At 37.1% G+C, this 13354-nt stretch overlaps 1 protein-coding gene across 2 annotated transcripts in view; it reads right to left on the reverse strand.

Moving 5' to 3' along the window:
- Positions 1-7700: 7700 nt before the first annotated feature.
- The window catches only part of HAO1 (hydroxyacid oxidase 1), a 51986-nt gene continuing 46332 nt past the window's right edge, over positions 7701-13354 (reverse strand). For both annotated transcript variants that reach the window (XM_017971952.4, XM_002747346.7), the window contains 3 exons: positions 10411-10569; positions 10236-10305; positions 7701-8381 (listed from right to left, as the gene is read on the reverse strand). In XM_017971952.4, coding sequence (XP_017827441.3) covers positions 8311-8381; positions 10236-10305; positions 10411-10569 — 300 coding nt within the window. In that variant the 3' untranslated portion in view covers positions 7701-8310. The remainder of the gene's footprint in view (positions 8382-10235; positions 10306-10410; positions 10570-13354) is intronic.

Below are 13354 nucleotides of genomic sequence, written 5' to 3' on the forward strand. Positions count from 1 at the left end.
AGATGAACGTTGCATGTTCTCACTTACCTGTGGGATCTAAAAATCAAAACAATTGAACTCATGGACATAGAGAATAGAACAATGGTTACCAGAGGCTGGGAGGGGTTGTAGGGGATGCAAAGGAAGGTGGGGATGCTTAATGGGTGCCAAAAGAGTAGAAACAATGTAGACCTAGTATTTGATAGCACAATAGGATGACTATAGTCAATAACTGCACATTTAAAAATATTACAAGGTATTACAAGGGGGAGTTTCCCTGTCCAATCTCCCTAAACTAAAAGAGTATAACTGGATTGTTTGTAACACAAAGGATAAGTCCTTAAGGGGATTAAAAAATAAAACAAAATTCAAACCAAAACTATATTTGTGTATATGGAATAGCTATTGTCTACTGTTATTCAGAATTTTTTTTAAACTGAGTGGTTGTCACATTAATAATAAACCTAAATAACATAATATCAAAAAATAAAGAAAAATCATAGCCAAAATACGTTCTTGACTTGGGCAGTGCTACTTGTTCATATGATAAAGAAGCCTGTGCTCTTATGTCAAGGAGATGCCAACATTTCTTGAAAAAGACTTCTTATTGGTGTCAGTTTGCTGTTTAGGATACAGGGTTTCATTCACTCTGTGGGGAATATTTCATTATATCTAAAAGCTTTGTTCCTACTTTACCGATTTCCAGGATATAAGTCATTATGTTACAAGCCAAATATTCTTATTAGTGTTCTTTTCATAATAGATTTCATATGGACTGTTTTTACTGTTTGGAAGCATATCACTACCTGTCATTACGAACTATTGATTAAGTATATTACTATTCCACCTAAAGGATGGAATAAACATTCAAAATTATTTTCTCAAGATTATATGTCCACTCAATGGCTGGGCTGTGCCATGAATTCTAAACTTTAGAAAAACTTACTGCATTTTTCTAGGTTATCCTTACCAAGAAGGTAAGGGTAAACTGAAACCATAAATGAAAAGATTAATAAGAAAAACAAAACTAACTAATTCCACAAAGCTGCTTTAGATCAATATAGTATTTTCCTTCCAAATAATTTTAATATTTTATTACATTTGTTAATGCAATTGCTAAACATGCTATATAGAATAACTTATAAATTGTATTACATTTATCATTGCAATTTATATGTCTACCATATGGGTAAGAGATACTATAATTTTTTTTTTTTTTGGAAATCTACATCAAAAGACTTTCTATAACATCCCCAGGATAATCATGTAGCAAGGTTGGTCAACTTCAAATAGTTTTGAGTCTATTAGATTAAGTTTCCCCAATGCCTAAGTTTATTCTTAAAATGTAGATCTGTGCTATTCAATACACACCCACTAGGCACCTGTGACTAATTAAGTTTAATTAAAATTAAGTAAAATGAAGCTTTTGATACTTGACACATTTCAAGCACCCAATAACCACAAGTGGCTGATGGCTACTATATTGGAAGTGCAGGTAACATTTTCATCATCACAGCATGTTTACCAGACAGCACTGGTCTGGATAACAAAAATCTCTAAGGAAGTTTGTTGTCATGGAACAAATGTTCAAGAATATATAATAACCATTGCTATTAATGTCATTATAACATGGTTGGTAAGAATAACATAGAAAAATAGAGAACTATGTTGTAAAAATGTATGTTAATAATTGAGATGAGACTTATTCTGATTGTTTTTTGTATATTCAAATTTAAAATAAAATACAATGGGTTAGGCATAGCTCTGATTTACAGTCGTAAGCAATGTGACATTTAGTTTTCCCTTAGCTTAAGTTATTGGTATCAAAGATAAAGAAATAATTTTTTAGACATTGGGTTTGGGAAGTGGATGGGAGGATATTAGGTTAAAAAATCAAGAGCAGAAAAATAGGACAGTTTTGATTTCTTAACATAAAATTCAGTTCCAGAAAGCAATCTAAAATGTCTACAAACAGAAAATGTGACCCCAAAATATATACCCATCAATGGTATCATTCAAATACGAAAGCATCAAGTAGGTTTTTAAACATGGACAAACTTAAGGAATACTATTTTTGAGATTACAGTTGAGCAATGAAATCTAGGGAACCAGGAGATGAATCAAAGTTTAGAACCAGAGCCTGGAGAAGCTATGAGAATCATAAGTACTGAAACCATTTAAATGAAAACCAATATTAAACAATTCTGGAAATCAATTATAGAGAATACAATGATTTATACTTTTATAATATAAAAATAATATATTAGCTGCCGGGTGCGGTGGCTCACGCCTGTAATTCCAGCACTTTGGGAGGCCAAGGTGGGTGCATTACCTGAGGTCAGGAGTTCAAGACCAGCCTGGCCAACATGGTGAAACCCCATCTCTACTAAAAATACAAAAATTAGTCAAGCATAATGGTGCATGCCTGTAATCTCAGCTACTCAGGAGGCTGAGGCAGGAGAATCCCTTGAACTTGGGACACAGAAGTTACAGTGAGCTGAGGTCACGCCACTGTACTCCAGCCTGGACAAGAGTGAGACTTCATTTCAAAAAAAGAAAAAATATATATATATAAAAAAATTAAAAATATATCTATATTAACTAAACAGGAAGAGGAGAGATAAAAAAGGACAGTAGATGTAAGAGACTCATTACTTTTTTTTATAGCAATGAGTTAACTGATGCTAAAATTAAAATGTGTATGCAATAAATCAAAAATTACTTCAATCTTTTAAGTTTTCATAATTTTCCAAATACATTGTGTAGTCACTCTTAAGCTATAATATCTCTTTAAAAAAAATCTTAATTTTAAATCTTTCCAACTTTACTTTTCCTTCTACAAATTGAAGTAAAAATAAATTGAATATTTTACTTAAATGTAGCATTTATTGTATAGTCCTATTTTAGCGAAGCTGTAACTATCCAACATGTTCATTTTGCCCACTGCACAGAAAGAATTTAATACATGTAGAGCCACCTAAACAGGAGACTGGAGCTTTATTATTACTTGAATCAACTTCCTTGAAAATTCAGAGTTTAGGATTTTTCAAGGATAGTTTGTCAGGCTAGGGAATGGGTGCTGCTGACTGCTTGGGGATGCAGTCATAGGAGTGTGAAAAATGGTCCTTGTGCACTGAGTCTGCTTATGGGCGGGGGCCAGAGGACCAGTTGAGTCAAGAGTCACAGATGAGTGGCCGCCCAATCCTCAGAAATGCCAAAGCCTGAAAAGACATCTCAAAAGACCAATCTTAGGGTATACACTGGCCATGTTATCTGCAGGAGTAATTGGGGATGCTGCAAACTTTGTGACCCCAGGATAAAGGCTGATCATTCTTTAGGCCTACATCTTAACAGAATGCAGGCTCCTCTCATCCTCCTAACCTGGTGATCCTTCATTAGCTTTTACAAGGGCTGTTTAGTTTTGAAGAAGGGATATTATCATTTAAATTATAAACTAAATATCTCCCAACGTTAGCTAGGCCCAAGCCCTGGAATGACCACAGGCAGTTTGGAGGTTAAAGGCAAGACGGAGTTTGATGAGGTCAGATCTTTTGCACTGTCATCATTTTCTCATTGTTATAGTTTTTGCAAAGGTGGTTTCAAAACTACTATCTATCCAGCTGCTACTGATTATACATACACAGCAATGTCTGAGATGATATTCAGCTAATCTCAATAAAAGTTATCTCTGGGTAAAATCTGTGGTGATGTTTATTTTACTCTATAAAACACTTTTTTTCTAAATAAACACTATAAAATAAAATACTTATTGGAATGTCATATTGTATTTCCTGATAATAATCATTATTAAATATTATTACAAAATAATACCTTCCTTTGAATGTTGATTTACAGTTTATGATAAATTCTCACATATTTCACCATGCTATGTTCATAATCACCCAGAGAGATAGGCAGATGCTGCCACCCTCGCTTCAGAGCTGAGCATCTGAGGGTCCTCCAGTTAAATAATGGTTCACATAGCTAATCACTCAGATCTTATAGGCTTCTAATCCAGTGCTTTTGAGCCGGTTAGCCTTGATGTTCATTGAGTAAGTTTAGTGAGAAAGCTCTAACATAAAATGTAAAGAATCCTACCATAAAAGACTATCAATAAGAAGATTCCACTGTTAGAAACAGACTCAGGCTGTTGACAGTAATTTAAGGTAAATCAGCGTTAAAGACAGATGATCTAACCAGAAAAGATAGATAGGAAACCAAGCAAGACTCTTTTCCCCTGTGATGCTGAATCAAACAAACAAACAAAATCAAATGTATTGCTCACTTGAATTCCAGCTCTTCTTTTGGTATCATTCATGGTAACACAATTCTTAACTGAAAGTCCTGGAAAACTTTCAATTGAACTTATACTCGCTATCTAAGTTCAGAAAAATATCAGTGGAGAAGCAAACAGATAAATTAAAAAGTATGTTTTTATTTCCTCCAACAATGGGCAACCACATTAGGGAGGAAAGAAGACACCTATTGCTCAAGTTTGATTAGGGTAAGGACAGGAAATTGCATATTTTAGAATAGAAGAGATTTCCCATCACATAAACATATAATAATAGCCTTCTATCATTTGAGCTAACATTTACATTACCTAAAATAAACTCTCATCCTGATGTTGTTCTATAATTGGCATGTGACAGAATGCACGCTGAGGCAAATATAAGTTCAGAAAGCATCCTCTGTCTTTATGTTATAAGAAATCTTCGGACTTTCCTAAACAGACAAACTTTATTTTGTTGCTATGCAACTGACATGCAACATAGTCCATCAGACAGTAAATAAGTTATGAATTTTATAATGAAAAGTCTTTTCTCTCTGTTTGAGAGCAAGCCACAACTTCCTTTCATGCTTTCCTAATCCACCACAGCCCTCTAAAGCTGTTTCACAAACGGCAATGTTTTCGCAAGATAAACAAGCAAATGAATAACACAGCAATGACCCAAATGCAGTTTGCAAACATCACGCTAAGAAGCATCAATACCATTCAATTCATTCCTACAGGCCTGGGAACCTGGGCTCCCCAAGCCTGGTAAAGAGAAGTTTATTTCACACTCGCATTATTCCAGGTGGCTAAATATAAATAAGCTTAAACAAAGGAGATTCTGGCAATATCTGTTGATAGGCACCCATCACTGCTATGGGTCTCAGCCATGATTCTGTGTCAGGACATAAGGGTGATTTCAGCCATGAGGAAAACATCCGTGAGGATAAAATGTTTCAGGGTTGAGACTTGTGGCTTGTGGGCCACATCCATGTTTAACATCACCTGTTCAGTGTTCAAAATGTTAACTGTCATCCAACATTTAAACATTTTTACATAAAAATCTAAATGTCTTGCATTTCTTGAAAAATCAAAAAATAACAATTTGCATTTTTGCAAAAATCAGTTAGAATCAACTTCCAGCAGAAAACTGGAAATAACCCAATAGGAGAAGAGATAGATAAATTGTAGTACATTCCTACAATGGATTACTACAGAGCAATAACCGGAACTCACTCAAAATCATGAATGAACTTCACATATCACAAGCAAAAGAAACTACACACGGAAGTGCACACTGTATGGTTCTGCTTATGTGAAAACTAGTGAAAAACCAATCAATGGCAGTGAAAATCAACATAGGTTTATCTCTGGTGGAAGGAGTATGTTTGGAGATGATGGAGATGTTTTATATTTTGATCTGGGAGGTAGGCTTATAAGTGTAAATGTAAAGTGCAGCCACTGATACACTCAGGTTTCAGCACCTTACACACCTTGCTGTATGCATTTCATGTCAATAAGAAATGAAATTCAATGAAAATGTATCAACTGCCTAAGGAGCAGCTGGCCTTTTAAGGTGAGTCCTGGCCTCTCTGCCTGTAGCCAATAGCTGGCTCACTCAGCTGCAACAGAATCCATGGGGTGGGGCCCAGCAATCTGTTTTAAGGAGCCCTGGAGGTGATTCTGATGAACTATTAAAGCTTGAGAAACTGCTATAGAGCACTATGTACACAAAATAACATACAAGAAATGCAGAGGCAGCCCATATGAAGCCCTGTTACCCCTTCCCCATCATATTTCAAGAAACCTAGGAAGAGAGGAGTTTGTTGGCTTCCTCAAAGAAATCTATCTATCAAGCCTAAGTTACAAAACTCTTGGAAGGGAATGTGCAACCAACACACACCATTCCTCTTTTAACCATTAGACATTTTGATTTTATTACTGTTAGAATTGGGTCCACATCACTCATTTAAAAAAGTAGAAGCAAACAGCCGTATATCTTTGATTATGAAAAAGTTATCAAACATAAAGCATTCAGATATGTTCCAACTCTGAAAACATAAATGAAAATCTACATTAAAGGAGTTATTGTGGCTCAGGGAATCTTCAAAGTTATGAGAAACTCACAAATTAAGACCAGTAATCCCCATTCTCACTGTTACTTGCATAAACCTTACATAAAACACCACTTACCAATCTCTATTTTCTGGGAAGTTATGTCAACTTTTAAGCAAGTGCCCACACAACCATACACTGTCATATAGTCAAAATGGAAACTCAGTGGCAACAGAGAAGGCATTTTGAATCTGTCGAGGAAATCAGAGACGCTTACTATATACTTATTCACTGATTAATATTAACTAGAAAAGCATAAAACAATGACATGATATGATACAAATATTTACTCTGTGTATTTGGAGAAAAGTTAAGGCATAACTTTTCTTTTTTGTAAGCTTAAGTGATTCTTTTTTTACCAAACTGGTATATATTCTCAGAAGAAAAATCTTTTTGTGTTCATATTAATATTGAGGAATGCCCTAGCATTTAGAAGGAGAAAGTGAGAGTTCTGAGGAATAATAATAATGCATAATATAATAATCACGTTTTCAGGTGGTGATTCTCTGAATTGTTTCATTCAGTACCTCACAGTGGTTGAACACCCAGAGATCATGAAAAATCAACTTCAAAATTACTTTGGCTACCCAGTTCACCTCCAATTTGTCAAATGCTTGGTTTGAGAATGAATCTAAATGTCACGCGATGGGGGCTTCATGGGTGTGCTCCTAGTGCAGTGGACAGGGCTCCATGCTCAGAAAGGGGTCTCGGGCTTGGGGTTTGATGCTCTGTGGTTGATGGCTTGAAATACTTAATAATGGTATCACTGAATTTGTGTTTTATAAGTGAAGCTCTATATGACAGTGGAACTTGTGCTGGGGACACTAAGAGCCTAGCATCATACATTGTTCCAACTCCTGCCAACTCCCCATGTCTGCTAAGTGAGTTCCTGGTTGCTGGCTCAGGCATTCTGCTCAGTATAGTTGCCTGGCACCCTGCCAGGGTCCTGGGCATGGGCACAGGAAAGGTCGAGGCAAGTTACAAGGCACCCAGAAGGCTCTACTCTTGTTATATGGGTACCCCCATGCCCAAAGAAGCATGACATGAAATAGCAAAAGACTCCATGACAGGTTAAGAGAAAAACTGTGGAAAAGGGAAAAGGGTTTCATCTTGCTTTTTGAACAAAAGGCCAACATTTTCATTTTGCATGGTCCTCGCACATGATGTAGCTACATTTGCCCATGGTTTTCAATGGTTAAGAATCAAAAGAGTAAAAAAAGGGAAGTAGGAGGCATAAGAGAACCAGTGAGGTATGCAGAAAGGAAACGAGGGGATAATTAGGGTTCAGAAATTAAAATTAAAATTTCATATTGTTACAAATGAACTATACGTCTTCTTTCCAAAAATGCTTTATTCCTCTCTGATTAAGAACTAACATACATCCCAAAATATTCAGGTATATTCAGACACTAAACATGTGATTGTAAATCTTCATTCAAAGAAGTATCACCAATTACCACCACCCAATCCAGTTCTATCCAGTGTTACCTTCTCAATGTTGTGAATCAGGCATTTCCAGCACTTTGAATCTGAGCTTACCATTTAAGAACCTCTAAAGACATCTAAACTGAATGCAGGTTAATCAACAATGCGATCATTATCTTTTCACCTTAGTGTTTGCTACCTCCAATTTTACTAAAGGATACAGCATTTTAGCCTGCCAGGGGATGACGTTGACTAAACACATTTTCAATGTTTTCTTTTTAACAGTTAATATATTTCCAGGATGAAAGTCCATTTCTTTCTAAAAGGTTCCTAGGACACCCATTGAAAAGTCAAAAGCAATGAACTAAAAGAGATTGCTATTTTGTTGGAAAAGAACGACACCCTTTGTATTGAAGTGGGGAATTACAGACTGTGGTCACCCTCTGCACAGTGTCTCTTTGTTAAGTAATACATGCTGAAAAAAAAAAATAATACAGATGGGAAAATATTGTGCACTGTCAGATCTTGGAAACGGCCAAAGGATTTTTCCTCACCAATGTCTTGTCGATGACTTTCACATTCTGGCACCCTGAAAAAATAATGCATACATTTAATATGAACTGAATGCAATAATAATCAGGCAGGTAATCGTTTTCCCAAGGAATGTAAAATTTGACAAATGTAAGGTTTATGATTCAAGGTAGGCTTGCCAAATCTTATGTGGCATGAGACCATTTTTTATTACCTAAACAGTCCTTAACACAAAATGACTGGCACATATTTTTATTAACACAAAGAGTATATTCTTTCTGCCACATTTAATAGAGAGTCAGTGACTGAAAGCTCTCTTTTAGGATATGTCTGTAGCAAATTAAAATGCGTAGTGAGGATTCACAGAATGGCATTCTTCTCGCTGAGGCTCTGTCTGCAGACTGAGTACAGTAGTGAGTAGACCATTTATCTGGGGAGTTCTCTATATGGGAACAATACAGATCACATGGATTACAGAAAAGGAAACCCTCTTTACCTTCAAAAATTGGGTGGCTGATAATTAAATCTTGACCATTCTTTCTAACTACTGATTCTTTCTGAGTCAAATTATAAATAGTCACTAGTAATATTTTAATGCTTTATTTATTCATTCTCTCATTAAATATTGTTTGTGTGCCAGACACTGCTCTAGGAACTGAAATACTGTAGTCAAGACAACAAAGCCCCCTGCCACATGCATCTTTTGTTCTAAAGGGGAAACTCAATATATGATGCCTATAATTTTAAAAGGAAATTCTATGATAATGATATATAGGAGACAATCAGTGCTGTGGGAAAAGGACGAAATAAAGCTAAAAAAGAAAACTGGAAGTCAAATGGATGGGTGGAGGATGAATTGCTATTTTAAACACAGTAATCAGGACGGGCACCTTTAAGAAAGTATACTTTATGTGAACACGTGAGAGATGAGAGGAAGTTATTCATGTAGCTATCTGGAGGAAGAGCATCCAGGCAGAGGGAACAACCATTGCAAATACCCCAAGGCTGAAACATATCTGATACAATCAAGGGACGTCAAGGAGACATGTGTCTCCTGGGCAGAATAAGGGTCACATTAGTAGAAGTTGGGATCAGAAAGATAACAGGAGTTAAACCACATGAGGCCTTATAAACTGCTGCAAGGACTTTGACATTTACTCTGAGTAAACTAAGAGCCACTGGGGGTTTTCTGATCCGAAAAATAACATGATCTCAATTAATTTTTAAAAGAACCATTCTGGCTGCCATGATCAGAATAGTCTGAGAGAGGTTAGGGAGGTGAGGATAGACACGCTCACCCACAATGTCCACAGGAAGAGAGACAATGATGGCTCTAGCCAGGGCAATGGCAGTGGAGATGACAGGGAGGTCAGATTCTGATTATATTTTGAAGATCAAAGATAGAGCCCCTATGGCTGTGAGGGTGTGAGAGAAAAGCAGAGTCAAGAACGACTGAAGATTTCTGACTGAGCAACTGAAACTATTGGATTAACATGAACTGATGGAGAAGCTGCAGGTGGAGCAGGTTTAATGTGAAAAGTTAGCAGCTTAGACTTGGACAGGTAAGGATTTTGACTGCCACTTAGCTATCCAAAGGGAGGTGTTGACTATCCAGGTAGATTTATGTGTTCATGCATTATGAGATGAGAAAGCGTAAGATGTTGCATCTACCTTTAAGTACTCATACTCACCAAAATGTTTCTCATAAAGCTGTGAAATATAAAGATTAAGTAATTACTAGAGACTATGCACACATAGCATTTCTCAAAGCTGTTGAGATGGGGTCAACATCAAATTTAATATACCCCAAATGATCCCACACTCTTCCCTTTCAAATTCACTTGTCTCCACCAAGGACCTTGACTTAAAGACCATAAAAGAAAAGAAAGCTGTCGAGAAGAATGAGTCTTACCACTCAGAGCCATGGCCAACCGGAACTCTTCCTTTAGTATCTCGAGGACATCTCGAACACCTTTCTCCCCCTAACCAAGATACAAAATTATTGGGCAAATCAGTCTAACTTGTTTTATTTATTTGTTTTACTGTCAAATTATCTGTTTTATATATTTATTTCTTTGTCCAATTACCTGGAAAGCTAAGCCCCAAATGACTGGTCTCCCCACAAACACAGCCTTGGCACCTAGAGCCAGAGCTTTCAGAACGTCAGTGCCTTTCCGCACACCCCCGTCCAGGAAGACTTCCACCTTCCCTTCCACAGCCTCCACAATTTCTGGCAGAGCATCAATCTGGGAAAGAAAAGTTCAATAACGTGACTCTATTAACACTGAGTTGTTTTTCACCTCCGCCTCCAAAAAACCACTGACACATCCAGCGAAGGCTTAGAGTTAAAGAAGCCAAGTAGGTTTGGAGTCAATAGTAAAATTATTTCCTCCTCAAAGAAGAGAGGTACAAATGCTAGTAACTAAATCACCAACTAAATTTGGAAATAAGTAGCTTATTTTTCTTTTAAAGTGCAAGGTTGTCTTTTTTTGCCTCTTATATTCAAACATTGGTATAATAAAATAAACATAAAACACTTGAACTAAGCTTTTTTTTTTTTTTTTTGAGGCAGGTTCTTGCTCTGTCTCCCAACCTGGAGTGCAGTTTTGTGATCTCGCCTTGCTGTGACCTCCACCTCCAGACTTCAAGTGATTCTCCTGCTTCAGTCTCCCAAGTGGCTGGAATTACAGGCACCCACCACCGTGCCCAGCTAATTTTTGTGATTTTGGTAGAGACAGGGTTTCATCATGTTGGCCAGACTGGTCTCTAACTCCTGACCTCAAGTGATCTGCCTGCCTCAGCCTCCCAAAGGGCTGGGATTATAAAATGTGTAAAAGTAAATGAAGTATTGTGTTGACATAAATTATTCTGAACATTACTCATTGCGAATCAATTGTTAAAATTCATACTCAGATAATAGTGCAAGCAGTGTGCAAAATGCAAACAGAACTAATTAAAAAAAACATAATCTCTTACTTTCTCATCCAAACTATTTTGCATCCAACCATATATCAGAGAACGCTCTATGAAAATAGTTTTCTTGATTTTAAGGAAATATGATCACTTTCACCATGAAGATTCTGGTCTTGATTGGCAATTGGTGATGATGGGCTTAGGTTGGCATCAAAGTGCACTTGCCTGCACGCTTGGCTACTTCAGCCAATAACGTGAGCAGAGTTGGTAGAATGCCATTTCTGAGCACAGGCCTTAAGCAACCTCATGCATTCCCACTTACTGTTTTGCACCATGTCATTTGCCATGAGAAGAGCTTCCACCAGGTATTGTTTCGCTTCATCTTTGGCCCCAGGGTAAATATTCAGGAAGCAGAGCCAGCACAACCAAGCCCAGCTGGAGCTGACAGACAGTTGAATAGCAGCCACCTAGCTAACACCAAGCCTAAATCAGTAGACACTGGTCAACGCAGACTTTCATGGAAATAAACGATTGCTGATTTCAATCAATGAGTTTGGGGTTATTCATTTTATAGTGTCATATGGCAGTGGCTAACCAATACAATTGGCTACTTTGATGTGAATCTGCATTTTAGAATAAAAACAATTTACGAGGAGGGCTAAAGGTTGAAATCTGTAGAAATTACTCACATTCATCTCAAAATGTTAAAATCTAAATTAAGTACAGTTCCTATTTAAAATTTATGCTGAGGAAGCTGCCACACACTGAAGTCCACCTTGTTCAGAATAATTGTGCTGAAATCATTCAAAGGTTATCCTACCTCTACCCTAAAATTTTAGAGTCTAAACTTAAATACAGTTTCATGTATGAGGCTGAAGACCAAACAGGGCTACAGATTTGAAGGAAGTGGAGGTAACAGTTGGCATGTGGCCCCTAAATGTTTGGCAGGTAATGTGATTTTCCTCTTTTCCTTTCGGCTTTCCTGCCTTGCCATATGGATCTATTTACATATGTCCCTTTTCCTATACATAGTCCTCTTTTTGCATTCAGGCAAGTTACATCAACATATAAATGCTACAATTTCCAAGCGATGATGCAAGCTATAATTAAGCATATTTCCCCATTTGAAACCAGAACCAAAGAAAAATATTAACTAGCTTGGGTTCAATACACATTTTCAAAGTCAGTCAAATCAAGTGTGTTTAGATAATTTCCAATGCCTACCCTGGCCTAAAAGTAAACTAATAAAGATACTTAAAAATGTGAATCCTGGGTTAAACCGAGACCAGATTGGTGTTTCGTGTGTCTGTGAACAACAATGTTCATCTATTGCTAAGCGTTTCAATCCTTCCCTTTTTCTTTCAATAGCTGCAGTTTTACTAGGTGTATATTACACAAAATAATTCCGATCAGAACAGATTAGATAAATAAATACAGGAGACGGACTCACTATGTTATAGCTCTGTTTATGTTTCCCTCTTTTCAGCTTTCTGTACATCTATGAGACCATTCATTTTAGCTATTTTCTTAGTGCTTCTTCGGGGCAAGTAATTGTAGGCTTAACTCCACTGGAGTTAATCTCCAGGAAAATATGGTAATATCCCTGTATACTGCTGCTTATTCATCCCTCCATTCGCTGTTTTATCAAACACTTTATAAAGGACATGGTATATTCAAGGCAGTAATGTCAGGCAGAGTAAGGGATGTGGAAAGAAACCCGCAGGGATCTGACTGTCAAAGAGAATCCTCTTTCTCATTGTGTTCAAGTCACACTCTTTCAGGATGCTCCCTCTACAACTTGCTCCACCAACCCCTCCCCCAAACACAACTTCTATGCACAAGGAGCTCTCACCTTTCCACCTTCCTATTGCATCCATTGTTGTACTCTTCATTTCTGACATTTTAGGTATGGAAACCTTTGTTCAAATCAGAACAGTTCAAAATAAACAAAGCAGGTGGAACCAAAGGTGCTTAGTTAAACTCAAAGAAGACAGAGTCCAATTTACTGCCCATAAATCCTCCCCAGGCTGTCTACTCACTCCACCCATCACACTTCACCACGCAGCCCTAAGGGGCTTTTCCTAAGCACATTTAGGAAATCACTGGTCCATACAGATT

Source organism: Callithrix jacchus, chromosome 5 (assembly GCF_049354715.1).
Source record: "Callithrix jacchus isolate 240 chromosome 5, calJac240_pri, whole genome shotgun sequence".
NCBI classification, from domain to species: Eukaryota; Metazoa; Chordata; class Mammalia; order Primates; family Cebidae; genus Callithrix; species Callithrix jacchus.